The 23,768-nt window shown below is 38.8% G+C and overlaps 1 protein-coding gene across 2 annotated transcripts in view; it reads left to right on the top strand.

Moving 5' to 3' along the window:
• Positions 1–23,768, top strand: part of LOC136880879 (uncharacterized) — a gene marked incomplete in the record, with an annotated part of 321,955 nt that overhangs the window by 143,585 nt on the left and 154,602 nt on the right. For both annotated transcript variants that reach the window (XM_068229264.1, XM_068229265.1), the window contains 2 exon segments: positions 1,394–1,417; positions 9,902–9,932. In XM_068229264.1, coding sequence (XP_068085365.1) covers positions 1,403–1,417; positions 9,902–9,932 — 46 coding nt within the window.

Here is a 23,768-nt window from a genome sequence, read left to right on the forward strand (position 1 = left end):
CCCCCAGTGCCACCAAACCCGCACAGGATGGTCATCACAGGTTATGGCACGGTTATATCATATTTACTGTATATCAAAGTGGGCAGAAACCCTGCAGGCGCCTTTTTGTTTTTACATACTTTTAGCTCAATGCGTCATTTTATAACTGGCTTGATCAGCAACAACTCTCAAAAGCTTATGCCGGGACAATTTCATTGGTTATGTTAATGGTTATTAACATCAGATTTACAACATAAGTTGTAATGCAAGGGAAGAGCCTGAAAAGTACTGTACCAGTTACGTTGGAAAAAAGTAATGTTAACTGATTGACTACTTGTAAAGAAACAGAAAGTGTTGTGATCCTACACATGGAAGTGTAATACTGTCAGGAGAGTACTGAATGTCTTCTAGAGAGGTCTGACAGAAAGAAATAATCTTAATTTTGTTTAACAACTTTTATTCCTCTTTAAGGAACATATTTCTCATAACTAAAATAACAACAAAAGTGATCTGGATAAAGTGGTAATTATTTTGATTAGAATAAACCATAAGAGCAGTTTTAAGAAGAAGGTGAATTATGAATGGGATGCGCCATATAGAGGTGATCTAGATTAGGTATGGTTCCTGGCAGATCTACCTTACATTTCACTTTACCAGTGCTTCTCCTATTGTACTTATGTAATTTTGCTTCCAGTTCCTGGTCCCCAGCCCAGCTAAAAACACTTGGTCCGAGCTCAATAGCTGTAGTCACTTAAGTGCGGCCAGTGTCCAGTATTTGGGAGATAGTGGGTTCGAACCCCACTGTTGCCAGCCCTGAAGATGGTTTTTAGTGGTTTCCCATTTTCACGCCAGGCAAATGCTGGGGCTGTACCTTAATTAAGGCCACGGCTGCTTCCGTCCCACTCCTAGCCCCTTCCTGTACCATCGTCGCCGTAAGATCTATCTGTGTCTGTGTGATGTAAAACAACATGCAAAAAAAAAAAAAACCAACAAAAAAAAAAACCATTTGGGATGCTTAGGGAATTCTTGACTTTCCGAAGGAGTTTTCAGGTTTCTACCTCCAGGTATCTTGAAGTACCTCATTAATTCCTGTCTGCCTTTATATATCTCTACCAATACTCTCAACTTGCAAATTTTAATGTAGATTACCTCAGACTAGGGTGTGATATTAAAAATGAATCTGATTTCCAGGAACATGATCATTGTAGGTCATCACCTCAGGTTTGCCTACTGAACTCATTTGCTTCTGAATCCTCACCAGCTAAACCTCCAGGAGGAGTTTTGTTCATGGGTACCAAGTTTTGAAATTCTAGTATGCCTGGAAGCACCTCATGAAACACTACTTATCTATTTGTAAAATATACTGTATTGGAGTGTTTAGTACTTGAAATAATTGTCCTGTTCTCTATTTCAGATTAAAGAGATGCCACGCAAAAGGGTGAGTACCTAGTAAATAGACATGGTTGTTTATAGCATTGAAATATGATAGAAAATTATCTGAACCTCATTTTATGATAGACAATTATCTGAACCTATTTTATAACCTCTATGGACCTGTGGCATATGCTGGGATCAAGACGTGGGCTACCACTGGACTTAGGTTACCCCTTTTTGATAGTTGGTTAAGTGAATGTCAAACCTTAAGCATTTTGAGCTGCAGCCAGTTGCCAACGGTGAAGCCTCCTGTGTTGTCTAGGCTGCTTCACAAGCTACTGCCCTGGCCTTTGCCACTACCAATACTCAACATCTGATCAGTGAAGATGGTAACCTAAGGTTTAGCAAAATGAAGTCCGGCTTTGTGGCTAAATGGATAGAATGTTTTCCTTTGGTCCAATAGCCCCAGTTCAATTTTCAGAATCAACCCCTAATACTGTTAATTCTCCTAGCTTGGGGACTGGGTGTTTATGACGTCTTTGTCATTCATTTTATCCTCATTAGGTCACCACCAAGCCTTTACAGATGTCATGCACCATTATTATTATTATTATTATTATTATTATTATTATTATTATTATTATTATTATTATTATTATTAAATAAAAATGTTGAATTTTACAGCAGTCATACCCATCATTCACAGCTTAATTGGGTTCCTCAGGAGATCAGTGGTGGTGTCCGACCCATGATCGTGGGTTCGATTCCAACCAACAAAAGAGAACACTAAACCTGAAAGACTGCATTTCATTTCAGGAGATATACCTATAAAAATAAAACTGTATTACTCCTATAATAGCGGCCTTGCAGTCTCTTCCTACAAGGATGTAAGAGCAAACGGGAGTGAAATACCAGCACTCTGTTATCTATATAATTAAGTCAGAAGGATGAGGTGAGGAAGTATATAGGCTACGATGAGTAACGCATGGTTGATAGTTAGCAGTGGCGATCTGACGGACCGAAGGCTAGCACACCTATCCTCCCCAGTCCCCGCGCCTATCAGGCATACAGCAGCAAGCCATGTGCGATGACGCAAGGGGAAGGGTCTAGAGTCTGGACTGCAATATCAGTCTCCGAAGCCTTGTTCTCAGAAATATGTGCGGTGGTTTTTCTCATTGCTTTCAAGGTTTGTAAATGGAACAATGTGTCAGATGCTTACATTATAATGTGTTTTAGATTTCCATTGTTTGCATTTGAGGTTTGGGCTTCACTGATAGCCTTGGTAGCCCCCAGTATACGCCACTGCTATGGATCCTGTGTATCTCGTATGACACATCACGTGTTTTATCAAGTTGTGGCCGAGACAATTAGTGTAACAAGTGGTGATCTTTTGTACCATACATTCTGTGTTTTATGTTTGTAGCTGTTGTGTGTTCTATTGTAAGTTACAGGTGGCTGCATGGTGTAAGTGCTGAAACTTGGATGTCCCCAATATATTCTATATGATACAGCCAAAAATAACCCCAGAATCACTCTCCAAAATGGTCCGACTCGTTGGCTGAATGGTCAGCGTACTGGCCTTTGGTTCAGAGGGCTACGGGTTCGATTCCCGGCCGGATCGAAGATTTTAACCTTCATTGGTTAATTCCATTGGCCTGGGGGCTGGGTGTTTGTGCTCTCCCCAACATCCCTGCAACTCGCACACCACACATAACACCATCCTCCACCACAACAACACGCAGTTACCTACCTCTGTCAGATGCCGCCCACCCTCATCGAAGGGTCTGCCTTACAAAGGCTGCACTCAGCTAGAAATAGCCGCACAAAATTAAATTAAATTAAACTCTCCAAAATATTCCTAAAATACTGTTTTTACAGGTATGTTATATTTTGCACCTTAAGATCAGAATGAATAGAAAAGAAATGAAGTTAATGTCAATCTGCCCCCCCCCCCCCTACCACCGCAGAACCTCGAAAGGACCCCTTGGCCAAAAGTTCCTAAAATATTATTTTTGCAGATTTGTCATATTTTGTTATTTAAGAGACAATAATATTTTTTGAAATGTCTATATTTGTCCTTGGGTCTTTAGAGGATACTTGCCATTCTCATTAACTCCTTTAGGGTTGCTCTTTACTTTCTCCTCTATTCAAAAACATTATGAATCTCAGCCCTTAGCCTCAGATTATGCAACACCAGTCTGGAATAGCAGCACACATCCAGCAGGTTGACATCGCAGAAAAGGGCATGGTGTGAGTTGTAACAGATAGCCTAAATCCAAAATCATTCCAGAAAATATCCCTAATTTAACCACTCATTCGGCGGGATGTAGCTGCAGATGTGGAACAGAGACTGGCCAGTCAGACGATGACACAGATCAAGGAAGAGCATCCTCTTTAGAACCAAAATCCAGAAAGGGACACAGAAAAAATGGAGGGGTAACTAGATGATGCGTTACTGATGAAAAGCTCTCTTGTCTGGTATGGAGAACTTGGAATCATTTCAGACTGGCAGTATAAAGTTGTAAGGTGAACCTGAGGAAATAGGCCTCCTTCCACATGGTACAGATACCTTGTGCACAGGCAGGTCTTTAAGTATGCTTTCATCTTGATGTTCCTTTCTCCACAATCAATATGCTCCAAGCAAATGACAAGGCAGTCCAGAGATTCCTTACGCGCATGCAGGTCTTTAAGTATGCTTTCATCTTGATGTTCCTTTCTCCACAATAGATTTGCTCCAAGCATTATAGTCTATTAGTTTCATGTCCGTATTGATAGTTTAGTATACACAGTTATAAAGATGGGAATCTTCCACCTAATCAATACTTTGATATATAGCTTCTACAATATATTTATGTCACAGTAGTATTCAGGACCGATTTCGACCCCTATTCAGGTCATCTTCAGCTGATTATAGAACCTAATGTTAACATAATGTGCAATTCAAAACATCACTAACACCAATAATGATTATCACTTATATACAAATGGTAATATTGTAGTGTTAAAATGTGTTAAGTGTTTTTCTAAAATATTCGTCAATGTTCATATGACTGCAATGTGTGTCACTAAAACTCCACTTAATCTATTCCTGAATGCCACATAATTTGTTAAAATAATGTTGTAACTGTTCGCTCTCCTAGGCTTCACACTTAGGGAGACGAAAGTTAATAGCTGGGGACACATGAATATAAATATAAACTATATGTGGCTTGCCCGCAATTTGCCACGTAAATAGAAATATCAATTATCATTCCATGGTTTCCCATTTCTCTATGTATTGTATGGGCCCCAGCTTTATAGTTTTAAACAAAACTGTACAGCAAAATTTATATGCATAGAGACTTATACATAAAACATGGGGGTAGGATTTTAAATAATAAACCATTAAGTATCACTTTGAGAAAGAACATTAACGCAATTTCTGGTTAAATTAATTTATTAAACAAAAAAAAATGAGATGAGTCAGAAACGTTCCTTTTAGCTTGGAGGGAATTAAGAATTTAACGTTACTGTAATTTACTGTTGCTTGCATTATCTAATTGTGGCTCACCAATTGTAGCTTCCGTTGAGGTCATCTGTATTCCATGGTTACTCGTTCCCCTTGTCTCATTGTAGACTGGCTCCATGGACATCCTTCCTTCCTTCCTTCCTTCCTTCCTTCCTCCCTTCCTCCCTTCCTTCCTTCCTTCCTTCCTTCTGCAATATGGTTTGGGCTATGTGGACTAGCACTCCCTAATTGCCTAGTCTTTAAATTAGACATTGGCTCTATGCTTGTGGAAATTGATCACCGTTGATCTTAGGAGGAGAAAATTCAGTGTTATGAATTTTTCCATGTTATTAGAAATCTCCATCCAACTTAGCTATTCTCCTAATACAATACAGACTTGTACCAAGTACCGTGGACTTGAACTAACGTAGTTCTTCGTCCAGAATAATATAGAATATATCACAAGCCATATACTTGTTTCGTCTCACCCTGATCCGACAGCATCACAGCAGCTACGTCTATCTCGAAGTGATAACTCACTCTCCCGAAAATATAATTGTGTTTTGTGGTTCTTGAGACTGCTACGTGCATGATAATATACCCGGGCTCACCCCACCCTTGGTAACTGCTCCATACCAAATCTTTTTACAGTGAAGCCTCTGATTCGTAGATCTCGTCTCATATCTTCCCTCTCTTCATTTTTCACCAGTAACAAGTAAGCGTGTCGATGATGTAGTCTCGTAGCTTGCCCTAGCCTTGCATGCGGGTCGCTGTATAATACATTGCTCATGAGTTAAACCCCAGTGACTCGTCCTAACTTCCCAAGCATCAAGAATAACTTTTCCATGTACACAAATATGAGATGAAGTGTCACAAACTCTGTCTCAACATATTGACCATATTTACAGTACATAATGAATTCCTATCGATAATATAATAATAAATGATGTTCTAATATATGCAATATGATTCCAAAAGCTTTCTTATTTACAATTGATTGAAGTTAAATTAACATGTCTTCATGAATAATTTCCAATGACGGATAACCTTGATATTGAGTGATATCACGTAATAGGACTGTACAATTATAGTTAATATGTCTGGTGAAGCCTGGACGGTTACAATGTGTAATGTTCTTCTAACTTAAAATTGTTCTATAGTATTCTTATAGCACACATTAAAAACATTTTGATCTCTGTTAATAAAACATTTAATTAGTTTGTAGTTTGCAAAATATTCTAGTATGTTCACTGGTGTGGGCTGTTGATTTTGATGAGTACACACATTCAGTATTTGTTATTATGCTACTTAATTTATGTTAAAACATCATAATATGTTGTCTTATTTCATTTTATGGTGTCAGCCTTATTGTCTAGTTTAATAAGTGCAAGTGTTCCCCTCTTCATATAGTACCTTTACATGGGGATTGAGATCGATTTGAGTTCACTTACCGTATTGAATACGATCCCCGTTTACATGTAGTATTTGAGTATCTTATTGAATCCGCCAGCATCACAGACGTATTCAGACGATGCAGAATTGTAGTAAAATCGATATCACCTCTTAGAATTTAAAAACGCCTAATGAAGTAGAAGCCCAGGAGATAACTTCCAGTTTTGAAAGTATGTGTGGTATTCCAAATGTAATTGGTGCAATAGATACAACGCACATTCCAATTTTACCCCCAAGAGATGATATTCTTAATCGCAAGGGCTGGCCGTCTTATAATATGATTGCAGTTGCTGATCATTTATGCAGGTAAATATATTTACTGACTTATTATATTTGTTATTTTGACAGAACTTAAATGATGATGATTTTGTCAGAACAGTCGTTTTCAATACGATCTCGGTACGATCCGCATTTACATGGAACTCAATTCGAACCGAGTACGATACGATCCCAGATTTTACCGTATCGACCTTGAGACTCAATCCGAACTGAGTCCCCGTTTACATGGCGTTCTCAATACGGGAAGTGTACTCAGATCGATTTGAATCCTGCATGTAAACGTACTAATAGTTGTGTTCCATTGGACGTGTCAATAGATGTGTCATTCTTAGTTTGTCGATATGTGTTGTTCGAGAGCACGTTGTAATGAGTTATGTGGCATTCAGGAATAGATTAAGTGGAGTTTTAGTGATACACATTGCAGTCATATGAACATTGACAAACATTTTAGAAAAACACCTAAACACATTTTAACACTACAATGTTACCATTTGTATATAAGTGATAATCATTATTGGTATTAGTGATGTTTTGAATTGTAGATTATGTTAACATTAGGTTCTATAATCAGCTGAAGCTGAATGGGAGTCGAAACCAGTCCTGTATACTAATGTGAGACAGATATATTTTAGAAGCTATATATCAATAAAGTATTGATTAGGTGGAAGATTCCCATCTTTATATTCCTCCAAGCAAACGACAAGGCAGTCCGGATATGGAGAGATGAAGAGCTTCATCTTACCTGATCTAAAACTTGTGATGTAAATTCCAGATCCTCTAAAGAAGAGTAATTATCTGCATTTCTTCCATTAACAGTTTCATCTTCTTTCCATTAAAATTTTAGAAGTTATCATTATTACCAGTACTAATTACTGTTCTAGTCTACGTTTACTTCTACAGTAGTACTCTTCGTTTTCTCTAATTCTACTATACTGTACTTCCTTTTAGAGAACTAGTAGTTAAGCATCTTTTCCTTTCTTGACAAAGCTATACTTTTATCTCTAGCACAGTTTCTCTTCTCCTCCTCTCCTCTTCATTCCCGTCGACTTAAGATACAACTTTAATTAATGTTCACATCCAGTACTTCATGTTGATTCCCCAACACATGTCAGTTTGCTGACTCTACCATTTGCTGCCTCTTTTTGTCACTCCCTCGGTAGTAACATCCAGTGTTGCCAACACTGTAAGAGTGAAATCCGCTGATTGACAGTGCCAATTCTGCTAGATTATTCAACACTTATTTTAATTTAATTTGTTAACAAATAAATAAATACATAAATAAAATGTGTATTTGTATATTTGTTTCCCCGAGTTGGAATGAAGCTTAATAGGCATAGAAATGGGAGTGTTTGCAATAGCATAACTTAGTTAAATGAAAGAATAAATAATTAAATATAAGATAATCTAGTGCTTAACGGCTTACCACGTACTGATAAGCCCTAACCCCTAAATCAATACAAAATAAATACGGTATTACAATGGCCAGGCGTTATGGTGCTATTACACCGTCAAATGTTGCACCGGAATTGTAAGACTGCAACATTTGTTGATTAGTCACTAACGATACCATAAGAATAATGGACAGAGTAAGAAATGAGAGAGTTCGAGAGATGGGAAACGAGGTACCTCTACAAGAAAAGATAGAAAAATCAAGGTTGTAGTGGTGTGGATATGTTAAGAGGATGGGAAAAGAAAGGATTCCAAGAAAGATTTTAGAAATGAAGTCGAAGGGAAGGGAACCAAGAGGTAGACCGAGGGAGAGATGGCTGAAGCATCGAGGCAAGAGGAGGGAACTGGACAAGAGTGAGAGAAGAGAAGTGGTGGATGAACAGAAAATGATGGAGAGGTTTATGCTCCAAGCAAACCCAGCCTGTGGTTGGAAACTGCTCCAGATGATGATGATGATGATGATGATGATGATACTGTAAGGGCTGCCACCTACAGTGTATATTTTAACTTATTTATGAAACAATGGCCAATGTGTTTTTACTGATTGCACACTTCATTCTGTGTATCTGAAAACAACCAAGTCTGAAGCAAAGTGGACGGTGGTAAATAAACTACAGTGTTCCAGAATAAATAGGCTGCAATTTCCTTCAGCTGATTTTTTGTTTTCTACTGAGCTAAATTTCAGAAAAGTGGTAACTTGTTGTTATGCTGGGGACTATGTTCACTACTTTGATAAATTGCCTTTTGCCTGTACAATGATTCTTAAGTCACTGTAACATGACCCCAGTGTACATTACAAAATTTACACTCCACATAAATAGTTTCTTCTTCCCAGGATCTGAAAGAAGCCAGTTGTCAAACACTTTATTGTTTAATCACTCGCTCCTAAATTTTTTAGGTGCATGTGGGATTGGCATTTTTTTAGAGCTTAGTAGAACACTTGATATTTCAACTTAAGCACACAGTAAGTACAGTGAGTCATTGTTGCATTCATTAAGGCACAGTTAAAACATGTAAACATTAAAAACACAGAATGTAACCAATGTATTTCTTATCGCACTAGGCGTTCTGTTTAATTTCACTTTCCACACAGTGATGAAAGTTGCTAAGATATTTTATAAACTGACCCCTGAGGTGCTGCAGTATGATGACTCAGTCCTGCAGACCCCAGTGAAGAACTGAACTAATATACACCTTCACAAAGGAAGTCAGATCTCATCCAGTAAAAAATATCTACTTCCCTCTTACAAGAAGGGCGATTTACAGTTACTTCCACAGGGCACTATGTACATTCTAATTTTTCCCACTAATTTGATTCAGTGATATTTATGCCATAAATATGTGACATTGTATTTACATATTAAAAAGCCACCAGAACATTCCCCGACACGTCAAAATTCTACTAGCCGCTAAATGTATTTTTTCGCTGCTAGAAGGATTTAGAATCCACTAATTTTTCAACATGGTAACAAACTTCGTGCCTGCTGTTGGCACACAGCACTTATGTATTTTATATAGATTTGCAGTAGTTCATTTGACAGTAATTACACAATCCCAAACTAAATAAATGTCTTTGTCCATGTCTCGTTTCACTCATACAATTGTCTGAGCTAATTGTCATGTTAATTGCTGTTATAAGTGAATCTGCCTCTACTTTAATTGATCCATTCTCCTTACTGCCCAGCTTTCTACATGTTCAGTGTGTAGTACTGTGCAGATTTTACTCTTCTACATATTCATTCTCATCATGTTAGAAATTCTTGTCCTTGCTTCCTTGTTGTCCATATTTCCCTGCCACTCTTCATCCAGTTCCTTCATTTTTGACTAATCACAGTTATGTAACTTTTTACTGAACGTTAAATTCTTTCTTTTCTTTTTCAGAAGAGGGAAAAAGAAAAAGAAAAAGAAGAAGGTGAGTATTTATTTTAAGCATTTCAATCAGTACGAATACTACAGAGAGTTCAGAACAACCAGATATCATTATATCATAGACAAACAGGTGATGAACTTGTAAAACCTTACATATTGTCAGACTTATGGTATTTAACTCTATTGACATCAGTGCTTAAGCAAGTTAGTCCTGTATTTAGTGAGATATTTTAACATTATTTTTCTTGTCTTAAAAGCAAAGGATTGGGTTATTTCTAAACTCAAGTGGATGCTAACATTTCTCAGAAATTAATGGAGGTGTTCTCCTCAAGAGATATGAACATGATTCATTCGTGTACTAGAGCTTAATGAAAGTCTCAGCAGACTTTACAGAATGTTGCACTGAATAGAATGAACACATCATCACTGAATTAAAAAATGTTTGCAGTAAAAACCAGATCCTCTGTAAAACATAGAATGAAACTGATGTACAAGATCGTTCAGATCCAACTGAGTTAAAGAGAACACAAAGATCTTCATTGGGGTAATCACATAAATGGTATTGTGAATAAAGAGTACAGATCTTTTTACACGGTTATGAGGGTATTTAGGGGTTGTAGTAAGAGTATAAAGGAGAGAGCATGTAAGTCTCTGGTAAGACCCCAGCTAGAGTATGGTTCCAGCATATAGAACCGTCACCAGGGTTACTTGATTTGAGAAGTGGAAGAAATCCAAAGAAAAGCAGCTCGATTTATTCTGGCTGATTTCTGACAGAAGAGCAGCGTTTAAAAATGTTGCGAAGTTCGGGCTGTGAAGACTTGGGAGAAAGGAGACGAGCTGCTCGACTCTGTGTGAAATGTCATATAATATGTATTCAAAACAACCTTACGGTGTCCACCTTTTCAATACAGTTTATTTTTCTTTACAAATAGAATCTTAAAGGTAAAGGCTTCCAAGTTTTTTTAATGTAACCGTAAAAGTTTATTTTGATGGCTAGCTGAATACAAGACTCGGCATAGGGGTGTCCGGTCTTTATGTGACTTGTTACAGAGGAGACGGATGTAAAATACAGTAAGTATAATGGAACGCTAATTTTCGTTCAAAGTTTATTCATAAAATAATGTCAGAATTTAACATCACCTCAGCACAGCAGTTACAATGAGTACTTCTCCTGGGATTGAACTGGTCCTGGTACATTGCGGGTTTGCAATGTTTGTTGATGGTGCCACCATCTTCCGAGCTGGTCTCGAACATCTAGAAGGTATAGAATATCTAGGAGGTCTGGATGATCTAGGGGCACTCGTGGTATTGGTTGTAACACGGCACTGGGATACGAAATGGATTCAAAGTAACTGATCTGCACAAATGAGCTTAGTGTTAGTAGCGATCTTTAACGAGTCACAAGCGGCAATCAGTTGTCTTCACAGTGGGATTTCACTAATTAATTAGAAGAACACAGTCGTTACTGATGGATTAAATTGAACTCAAAATTAAACTTGTGATGTATCAATCATGTAAAACAAATGCCACCTTATTAAAGTTAAGTGTGAGAACATTGTCCGAATAATGACGTAGTAAACAAGGTATCCCGTTTTAACACTTCACACAACATCAAAGGAAAAAGAATGAGTTCCATGAATTTAGTCCCATTCACTATTGAAAATGGCAAAGAAAACACTGTCCTTCCTGGAACCGTCCTGGGTTCGACACAAGTCTTACCGGGATAATTAAGGAATGTTTAATGCACCAGATCATTCAAATACAATACTGAGTTTATGCTCACTTAAGAATCTGGTCACTTGTAAAGTAAAATCTAAGTTTGACGACACTGTTAAATATGATTAATTGTATCAGTTGTTCGTAACATAGACATACAGTTTGAAAAAATGTTCCAATACCTTTGGTAGAATAATTATGCACTGTGATGCTTCACTACCGTAAATTCAATAACCTGAACAGTCTGAAAATATAGGATTATGTTTCACTACTATCACAGTTTATCATTTGTCAAGATTAAATATAAAATCATGGACAGTTTTGTTGTTTCTCTAACGATCACGTTTCAACACTTTCAGTCTTCAATGTTAAATAACTCTGTAAAGTTAATCACTGCTGTTGAAATATGAACATCAAATTATTTTAGCGTAACATTGTATTGGTGAGAAAATGTAAGTTTCCGTCACACTGTTCTCGTAAATGGTAAAACTCCACAACCGTTCACATTTCAACTTAGGCGCAGTTTCTATCACCACACGCACGACACTGAAAATAGTCTTATAATGCTTTGTAGTACACGGATTTAAACTTCGCAGAGGGTCGAACTGACTACGTACATTAGGACAGCGGAATACCCAACAGCCGGCCGGTAGATCTCGGCTGTGGTACAAAGTGAACTGGCTTGACATATTTTTTCCCCGCATTTTTATTTGGGGGCGGGGGGGCTCGAAGCTCGTTCTCCCCCCCGCATGTCAATCAACTCAATCTACTTGGCCTCCAACATGCTATTATTTCTAAGAAGAAAGAGATAGCAGGGAAGAGTGGGAAGAGATACAAGGAGTATCTGCCGGTTTCTGAGTTAGACTCGCTACCACGGCAAGAGTTTGTGTTGGTAAGGTAGTGTTAAGGTGTGGTATTAAAGGGTCATGGAAATACCACATAGGCAGAAAAGAAAAGAGCCTACTTGTAAAACCTGACATCTTGTGATAGCACATGCAAGGATGTAGGCTGGATAGGTCCAGTGGTATTGTTAATTGAGAAGAGGTATAATGCACCAGCCATGATCCATCGTCTTGCCATTCCATATGCCAGGGGATCAGTCCGTTTGGGCACTGCAGTGACTAGCGCGGGCCTTGCCCTCGTACCCAGTCTCCGATCCCGGAGAATGAGGCCAAGCCTGCCGGGGCGGGGGGCCTCCTGGAAGAGGGTGGGTCATGATGCCGGGCCTCCTTCCTCTCTGCATGCACCATGGCCCGGTAGACAGGGCAACTGCGGTTAGAGGCCGGGTTGCCCCTTGCGCATTTGGCGAACACTGGCGTCTCTTTACATGCTGCGCAGGCCGTGTAATGGTGATCACCCCCACAATGGTTGCACCTCACTAAGAGCTCACAACTCTCCTGCCGGTGGCCCCACCTCAAACAGCGGAAACACTGAAGGAGCTGTTGAAGGGTACGTTTGGATCTCCCCTGATAACCACTACCTACTGAGGTCCTCGCCTGATTGGTTCTTTGCTCGGCTGCTCTCCTGGGAGCAGTCCTGGGTTACAGCTGGGCAGCCCTCTCCTGGTGGGCCAGCGTCTTCTTCCCCCCCGGGATCTCTTCTCGGCAGGGGAAGAGGCCTCTTCCTGGTGGCCCTCCTCCCGGCCTGGTGATCCCAGGGTAGTGGGTGGTTCCACTGCGTCGCCGTCTTCTTCCTTCTCCTGGCTGGCGGTGGTGGCGTCAGTCGGTGCTAACACTCGACTGTGTTCCCTGTCCTGTGGTGTGCACGTCGACGTCTGCAGCTCGACAGTCGCACTGGCAGGCTGGGCCTGGGCAGCAGCCTCTGATTGCCAGGGGTGTCCTCCTCCACTGCTGTGCAGCCGTCCACCGTCCTGGGCGCTTTCCTGGATTGTGCCCGGGTAACTGTCCCTTCCTGGTTGTTCTGCATCTGCGTCTGCATCCACTTCGCCGTGGCAGGTGGTTGACGATCTTGGTTGGCGGCCTTGTTGGTCTGTGTGTACTTCGTAAAGTACAGCGGTCCTAGTGCGGGCGCGCCATCGCAACGCTCGGGAGCGCCTTCATCGTCGTCCTCGGTCCTTGGCTCCGTCTGGGTGGCTGCCTCCTGGTAGCCTGAGACGTCTAGGCGCTCCCTGAATCATGGTAGTCTGACCACTTGGTGCTGCTGGGACGCCAGCTCCTCGTAGCTCCTAAGGCTTGTTGCATCCCTAGGGCGGATGATGACCGCGCAGCCGGGGATCACCTCGCTGATGATCTCGAAGAGCGACTCTCCGATGAACTCCGCGATCGCTCTAAGGAGATCGATTATGTAAATCGTCTCCTCGTAGGTGTGCTTCCCCCACTGGTTGTACACCAACAGCGCCGAGCGTCGTAGATCGAGGTCTTCTGCAGCGATGAGCGCCGTTTGTAGTTTCGCTACGGCTCTCCTGTAGTCGTAGTCAGCCGGTCTCGCTGGAACAGATAGCTTCCCAATCCTGGTCCTCCTGAAAAGAATCCTGAAAGAGAACAGAAAGCGAGCACTGAAAAGTTCTCAGCTCTGACAAATGCTCTTTCGGAAGTGTACCAGCAAGTACAGTTGCCTGGCTAGTACTTAGAAAGTACAGAGCACCTGGCGAGGAGAGGGACAGCGGAGCAAGAGGCGCATATGTGTTCTCGCTAGCACAGTCAAGCTCATCCTCCCTGGCTTGACAAGAGAAATGCCTGCCTTTTTATTCGGTATCCCTAAGAAATTGTAACTGCTAATATTTTCCGTGATTTTCAACAGATCTCTTTGAAACTTGGAAGACATGATTATAAAAAATTAGGCTACACGGTGATGTAGTGTTCATTTCTTCATATCTTAATTCACTCAGAAGAAATTAATGATAGAAAGGAATCTAACATTCCATCGGCTGACGTAATATAGCCTTGACCAAGTTCCCCAGTTTTTGACGTCACACTTCGCCGCTGCTCTCAGCTGACATGCTTGCAGGAGAAGCATGCTCTGTGGGTAACCTAACTCCACACACATCGGGGACTTTAACTTAGAACCGTGTTACGGGTATAATATATTATTTTAAAACACCATTCAACATTGTACAAATGCACTCCAATTATTTGTGACCTGGATCCTAGGACTAGCGTGTTTTTATGACATATAATCCATGTCAACCATTTTAAGTGTGTTTAAAGGCAAATTTCATGTTGAATGAGTCTTAATACCCTTTTGATTTATTTATTTATTTACTTTGAACTGATGATGATTCCAAGGGAATCAAAACTGATATTCATGTAATAAATGTTATATAAAGTGTTGAATGGTGGAACCTCCCTCGATTGATTCCCATTATATATGTGAAATGTTGCAAGCTGTCAGTGGAGAGATGATGATGATAATGATGCTTGTTGTTTTAAGGGGCCTGACATCAAAGGTCATCGGCCCCTAGTGTGGAGAGATGGCGTGGACTGATATTAGTAGATGAATAAGTTTGTGTGGTGTTTTTAAAAGTGGGAAAGATCACAATATGAAGATGAAGTTGGAATTCAGGAGGAAAAATTGGTGAAATATTCATTTATTGGAAGGGGACATTTACTAAGGAACATGTGCAATAAATTTCCGAATTCTTTGCAATTATGTACAATATAACTATTTATAATAGTTTATTTAAATCCGCCTTGATCAATACACTCATTAAATGAAAGAAACATTATTTATTAAACCATACATGTTTCGGGAAATCTCAACCATTCCCTTCATCAGTGGTTAGATCAAAGAATAACATAATATGACACAATCTTTTGTTTTACAATTTGAAGGAGTATTGTGTCCCAATACATCATGTCAAAGAGTAAAGAGAACTTATGAAATATTATAAAAATGATCAATACATACAATTTTGGTTGAACTGAATGAGAAACACTATACAAATTTATGATCTTCAAGTTTTTCTTCTTTTCTTCTTCTTTTTGTTCCTTAAATGATTATATGCTAGCCTAAACAGTGGGTTATCTTCTGTACTTTTCTCATTTAAACTTGATTCAGAATTACATTTTTGTGTAAGGTAAATTTCTAAATTTTCCAAAACATTCATTAGTTTTCCCTTTTTGGTCGAATGTAATAATTTCATGTCATTGGAAATGTCTGTAAATTTATGATTCATTTCAACCATATGTTCTCCCATTGCCGAATATCTTTTATGTTTGACCGCATTAACGTGTTCTTTGTACCTTATAGCCAAACTTCTTCCGGACTGTCCTATGTATCGTTGTTTACATGTTTGGCATGTTAATTTGTAAATTCCTGATTTATTAAATATACATTTATTCTCTATTTTATCTGAATTGAAAATTATCTTATTAGTATTATTATCCATTTTGTATGTGACATTGATGTTCTTTTTTCTGAAAATTTTAGCCAGTTGATAAGAGTGCTTATTTCGAAAAGTTAGAACTATGAATTTCTTTTTCTCTTTTCTCTCTTTAATTAAAGTTGTTTTAGGTTCATTTTTCACTTTATTTATCATTCTATTAATAAATCTGTTGGAATATCCGTTGCTACGAGCGATTTGATGGATTATATTTATCTCTCTCTGTTATAATTCTTCTTAGACATAGGTATGTTCATAGCTCTATTAATTAAACTGTAAAATGTTGCCTTTTTATGTTGACCTGGATGATTGGAGTCATTTCTGATAATAGTATCTGTTTGAGTAGCTTTTCTGAAAATTTGGAAATCAAAATGACCAGAATTTCTAGTAACTGTCAAATCTAAAAAATTTAAAGTCCTATCATTTTCAGATTCCATCGTAAAATGCACTTGTCTATTCAAAGTATTTAAATACTGTAATATACCATCAGGTTTAACCTTTCGTTCATCGATAATAACAAATATATCATCGACGTATCTCAACCATGTAATCAATCCATCTATTTTATCCACTATTTTATTATATTCCATGTAATCCATGAATATGTTAGCTAAAATACCTGAAGCTGGCGAACCCATTGCTAGGCCTTTAGACTGTTTGTAAATTTAAGAAAATACTAGGTATTCAACCGATACAGAATCTGTCACCTTGGCGACTGCCCTGAATGCAGATCAGTGGTTGGTCGGTCGGTCTTTTCAATTTGCAGAGACTGGGTCACTGGGCGAGGACCCATCACTGTCGAGTTGTAATGTGCAAATAATAACTATGTCTCTCTCACAACACTTTATTACTACAACTTACAAAACAAGGAAGAATTTACAAGCATGTAACTCCACTTAGTTATGAGCCCTGCTGGCTGGTGGCATTTGCTTGTACATTTAAACCATAACATCCCACCCAGGTCGATTTCGAGAGGAATAACCAGTTGCACTCCTCGACTGACTCTTGAACCATCCGGCAGACGCAGGATGGCTGTCCTCACTTGGCTGTCCCTCCCCTGAAGGACTTCATTGACTCGGGCTAGGCAGGATGTCTTCTTGTAAGGGGGCAACATATTCTACTCGAAGTCTCGGTTGTTTACGTTACTGGTAGGAGATTGACCTCATGGTAGCTCCGTAGCTGAAGGAGGTATTGCTTTTTCCTCCTTTGCCAAAAGTCTTAAACCGTTTTCATCTTCATACGAAATTCCCTCGTAAGGTCTTTCTTATTTACTGTCTCAGGTCCAACTGTATGGTCGTGAGTTTCTCATCATTGAGGAAATATGAGGTTGTTAACACTTCAGAGTTACTTCCATCTTGTACAATGAGACGTGAATTCAGGGTGGCTTCATTGCTGATTACAACAGTACGGAGACGCTCTTCATCGACCTGTGAGCAACCTGGAACCTTTCTAAGGCAGCGTTTAATGGAGCCAATCATTCTCTCCCACCATCCTCCCTACCAAGCCATCCATGGAGCTATAAACTTCCACGTCACATTGTGATGTGCCATATATTCATTGGTCTTTGGACTGCTGAACACGTCTGAGAGTTGAAGTTCTCTGTTCATAGCTTGGAATTTTTGGGCATTGTTGGTATATACATAATGAGTGGAAGAGAAAGTGTGAGCTCTTAAGTTGTTTCCTGTTGGCTAGTATAGGGACTGGGATGAATCGTCCACTAGGAGCAGCACCGTTACTATCTGAGGGTTGGTATCTGTAGTAGTTGTAATATGGTTATATTCGGTAGTGTTGTTCTGTGAAGGCAAAAACGTAAGTGTCTTGCATTATTGTTAAGTGAAAGCTTGTGATTTTTTCTTGTATTCATTTATTTAGTGTAAATATAGTGCTGAGTTATAAAACTTACAAACATACGGAGGAGGAAAAAATGCCTACTTGCTTCGTTCCAGGCTGTAAGTTTGCCTATAAAAGTACGAACGGTACTTCTTCAAACCACCTAAATATGAAGCAGAATTTTTAAAATGGGAAAAGGTGATAAGTGTTCTGTGTGCGATTCACATTTTTCTGATGAATTTATTGCTAAATCAGATGCCTTTGTGATACAAGGCGAACAGGTAGAAATTCCTAGAGATAGATGGAAACTGAAAACTGGCGATGTCCCTCATTATTCCCCAATTTGCCACAATATCTCATGAAACAATTAAACACACGGAAACACATAAACTCAGAAGAATTTGAAGACTCTGAACAGACAGAAATGTACACTAGGGAATTTAAATTTCCTAATAATATTAAATACTTCTACACCAGCAGGGGCTCTTTATAAAGATTCAATAAGGCATCAAACCAATAAAATGGGGAGATAACCTCAGTGGGAAGAATAACACTTTTGCTTGAATCCCTAAGAGTAACAACTGAGAGCACCATACATGTGTCTCAGATTTTATGGAATAATGGAGCATTCTTATATGTGCTCACAGCCGAATTTATTCAAGATCCAGAAGGGCACTTTGTGACGACCACCCTTCAACAATAGATTTTCTGAATTCACACATATTGCAGACTATTTATATCCCAAACAAACATGCCCTGTCATCGGGTAGTAATTGTGAGCCCAAATTTGAACTCATATAGGCTTCATTCATCAATCAAATGACAACACTGCTTAAGGAGACAGAAGAGACAAATAAGGCTGTAGTAGAACATGCACAAAATAGAATAAGGTAAGCACTGGACTTCACTGAGAACATGGATGAACTCTTAGCGGACTGGGAGAACAATTTAGATCTAATTAACAGTGATAGCCGCTATCTTGCAGAAGAGTGTTTGATTTATTATCTAGGAGGATATATAGTACGCAATGTATCCAAGGTCACGAAATGTCATGAATGTCACGGAAAGCCTACAGAAGAAATACTTGCCGCATCCCTCACATTTATTAGGGACTATAGCATAAATATAGTACTGACAGCACTTTCCTCAACCATCCTTCAAGAGCAGTTTATAATGTGTTGGTGCAAGTTGAAGGTGTAGTGGAACAAGAACTCTTCTGTGAACATGGTCTATGGGGCGATATATTTTACGCCAGGCTGAGTGGCTCAGACGGTTGAGGCGTTGGCCTTTTGACCCAAACTTGGCAGGTTCGATCCAGGCTCAGTCTGGTGGTATTTGAAAGTGCTCAAATACGTCAGCTTCGTGTCGGTAGGTTTACGGGCACGTAAAAGAACTCCTGCAGGACTAAATTCCGGCACCTAGGTGTCTCCGAAAACCGTAAAAGTAGTTAGTGGCACTTAAAGCAAATAACATTATTATTTATTATTGATATATTTTACGAGTATGTGGAGAGTTTGCACAGTATCACTATTAATTTGAAAGAATTAGGATGCTGCGATGACCATGTTGCGGACATTATCCCTAAACTTGTGTTACATTATATAAAGAATCGATTTTATTTTGTAACAAGACATATGAGAAAGGAACGGAAATATTCTTAAGACCACAAAGTATACCCGGAAGCTATCTAAACTATCTGAGAACTGATTTCTGGAATGGTAAGCAAAAGCATAGTATTTTGCATGCAATAATTGTCTTTTATTCGTATGCTGACTTGTAAGCTCAAGATCACTTACTGCTGGAAGAGCAGCCTAGCGAAGGAACCGATGAACTAGGGGATTGATCACACCTTTTCCTTCTACTCGCTATGGTGTATATAGTATGTGGGACATATTGTCGTCCTATGAAGCATTGAAACGCCATTAAGAATCTGTCGGTAGTTAAGTCCATTGAGAGTTCCAGTTGTATAGTTCTTATAGTTGCACACATGAACAGAATGAACCTTCTAGGGCGTGTTCTCTCACTTGTTATAGAGTGGTCCTGTGAAGTCGATTTCGGTCACAGCAAATGGTCGAATAGGATAGACGCGATCTAAAGGCAATGGGGCTTCTATCACTTCACACCTTTTCGTGTGGGATATTTTGAATGGCAGGCATCTGTGCATCACATTTTTGATGATTTGGCACTCTCGTAGAATCCAATATTCATTGCGAAGTTCAGTAAATATTATGCGTACGCCCAAGTGATGGAGTCTGATATGGGTCTGCCGAATTAGCAGGGGTGTGAATGTATTCGATCCATCCAAAACTACTGGGTGTTTTTGCAATTTATCAGGTCTGCGAATTGTAGGCGGCCGCCCAGACAAATAATACCATCTTGCAAGAAGGGACTAAATCGCAAAATCTTGGGTGATTCTGGCAACTGAGGATTTTTGTTCAAGGCCATGAGTTCAGCAGACATTTTTAATGACATAGTGTTGTTACATGCGGCCAAAAAGAGAAAATTAATGAATGTTTTAGAAAGTTTAGAAATTTATCTTGTTCAAAGAAATGACTTTGAATCAAGTTGAATGAAAAAAGTACAGAAGAGAACCCATTGTATAAACTAACGTTTGATTATTTAAGGAAGAAAACTCAAAGATTTTAAATTTATTTAGGTATTCTCATTCAATTCATCAAAATATTATAATTTTATGTACAGATAATTTTCCTCACCCCTAAACAGGAACATAAAAGAACACATTTGAAATCAATAGTAATAATAAGATTAAAGGGAAATATATAAAATGATGAGACAACAGTTATAACCTTTGCAAGATTTGGAAACACACGTTGCTAGATATAAAACAAACAGGATTACCAACATGACAACTTGTCAAGGATGTGGGAAAGCGGACTGGGATTCCTAAGAGGATGGAGTATTACTTGACATTGTAGGGAAAGATACGTGAACACGGTTACCCTTCAGCCCACACCTACTGACAAATTAAATGAAGTCTTAACATGGAAACAGAACAGCAAATTAAAACAAAATTAACATGAGCAATAAGGGTGTAAAAAAGAATAATGTAAATGAATCACAAGGTTCGTATCCATGACTTTTCAGAAAGTACAAGTTTAACATTACAGGAATCTGTGCTACTGCACATCAATTACTAAAAACATTTTTACCTTTCTTTACTTTAAAAGCGTATTTAAACAGAAAACACAAAACTCTTCATGAAAGTGCATGATGAAATATAACCAGCAGTACCCTAATTACAGACGTTAATCTTTTAAGGTTACATTAAAGATAATGAAATCAACTTTACAATTTGATTTACAAGGAAAATTTAAATAAAAAATAAAAAAACAGAATTGAAAACTTAATGCAGAGGCCTTTGGAGTTGCTGCCTTTCCTAAAACGTTTCAGTGAAAGATGCATAGCTCCAACTCGCGTACCTTAAATCGGAACGGAATTACGGGAGGCAATCCCGGAGGGAAATTAGTTTCACATGTAAACAACGAAATATGTTAATTTAAAGTAAAGGGAATTGCCTCCAGAATCAAAATGATATGCCTAGCTGTAGAGCTATTGCATTACAAAGAAAGGTGGCGAATGCCAAGGTCTAAGGTAAACTCCAGGTTCGAGAGAAGGACACATGCTTACCCTGAAGTGGCTGGAGCCCGCTGACGGGACGACACCCGAAGTGCATCCGGCTGCTAGGCTGTTCAAAAAACCAAAGAGGCGGACAAGAGCCCTGCTCCCACCAAGGAGCCAAAGGCTGGAAATTGAGAAACATGCATAAAGCCAATCAGGGAAGCTCACAACAGTTCGGACATAATTTTCACTAATAGGCGAGGTCGTTATTCTGACCTATCAGAAGACTGTTTGAGGAACATTCTTCTGATGAGCCAGCAAAGGACAGAAAACGACAAGAAAATTACTCCTAGAAATGCCACCTGTCCATACACCCTGTCACAAAAGTTAGGTACAGCACATGGTTTCACCGTATTACGAAATACACAATTTGTTCAATATCAAACAAACATAAGTACAAATAAAATTTTACATTCTTCCTAGATTGAAACTTCATGTCTCTCTTGATGTCTCTGAATTAAATAAAAAAATATATATATATTACAATAAGTTTTTGAACACAAATAAATTTCTCCATTCTTTCTTGATTGCTTTTCAAACACAGGTCACAATTTTCATAATATTTCACTACTTTGTTTATTCATTGATATCGTGCATTTAAATTGTTGGATACCAAGCTCGATAGCGGCAGTTGCTTAAGTGCAGCCAGTATCCAGTATTCGGGAGATAGTGGGTTCGAACTCTGTCGACAGCCCTGAAGATGGTTTTCCGTTGTTTCCCCATTTTCACACCAGGCAAATGCTGGGGCTATACCTTAAGGCCATGGCTGCTTCCTTTCCACTCCCAGCCATTTCCTATCCCATCATCACCATAAGACCTATCTATGTCGGTGCAACGTAAAGCAGCTTGTAAAAAATAAAAATTTTGGGTTAAACAAATTATATAGTTTTTAATTCCTTGATTTGACTTCACTGATTGAAGGGAATGCACATTGTTCCTGAAATATATCTGATGGAATCAATAATTTTCCGTCATTAACTCTTTCCGGTCTAACTGCAAGCAGCGGCCGAAATTACTCTCAGGCCGCGTTGCGGGCATAGCCCATAGTAAGGTTTGACAATTCACTAAGAATCAAGAATGAGCTGTGCACGGATTCTGGTGGTTAAATCGTGTTTCTTCATGTATTAGTTACAAGAGCATTTAAGCAGATGGCAGTATTATATGTCTAAGTCAGAGAATTTACGATATTTTCGATCAACATGCATCAGTAGATGATGTTACTCAGTGAGCTCTAAGACATGGCTTCTTGCGGCAAACATGTGCTTGACGAAAGTGATATTTTCGATATTTTATGATATATTATAAGTTTATGCACAAATGAACACATTATTGACATGTGAATTCGAAACAACTTCTTACATTTCATTATGATTGGAGTTCGTATTACGGCCTAGCGCATGTTCCCGCGTGTTTCAAATTTGCGTGAATACGTAAGATTGTCTACATATTAGTAAAGTTGTCTGTTTAGAAGACTGTATTTTCTCTTTCTCAGAAGTCTTTTGTGGTAAATGGAACAATATTTTTACATTTGAGTAACTTTTGACAAAGTTTATCAATTAAAATAAAATGTCATAAGAGCTTACATTTTCATTATTGTAATTATTATTATTATTATTATTATTATTATTATTGAAAAATATTTTTATATCTTACTCATTATTGTTGTTGTTTTTTAATTGCAATGCACATTTTATATTAGCAAAATAGGGTAAATATAACAGTATTTCAGAAAACTGTACTTACTTAGTTATCCGTCAGACCATTTTTCCATTCGCAAAGCATGGTATAATATATAAACAATTTTAAAATCTCAAGTGATAATTGACATAATACAAACAGCGTTTTTCAAAACTAAATGCTCAAACAAGCATAAAGAAAAAAGAATCATGCAAATATCTCCTACATGTACAGAGATGTAATGTACCAAATATCCTTCAAAATGCCCAGTCCAGAACGTTTGTTAGGGATATTAAGGCCCAGACTGGAATGGGTTAAAAGTGTATTGACAAGGTGGACCCAACATAAACTACTGTATTTCAATTAGTTTCTTTAATAGATTCCTCTAAAGCATTCCTATTGAACCTGACGTATCCAGTACACCCTGGCATTTTCAATATCTTTGGCAGTTAAATAATTTCTGCTGCCCTTTTATTTCTTCTTCATACAAGCAACAAAACAAAGGACCCATGCGGTACTTCCAGTATGAACTAAGGAGCAATGGTTCTGGGGCTATGATTGCTAGGACTTCAGACGTCTTCTTTTCCTCTGGCAGGATTATGTCCAGGACAGCGATGTCATGGAGCCAGGAAGGTCCTTGCCACCATGAATCCCTTGAAGCTAGATCTTGGGCTG

The sequence above is a fragment of the Anabrus simplex genome, chromosome 9 (genome assembly GCF_040414725.1).
Source record: "Anabrus simplex isolate iqAnaSimp1 chromosome 9, ASM4041472v1, whole genome shotgun sequence".
In the NCBI taxonomy this organism is placed as follows: Eukaryota; Metazoa; Arthropoda; class Insecta; order Orthoptera; family Tettigoniidae; genus Anabrus; species Anabrus simplex.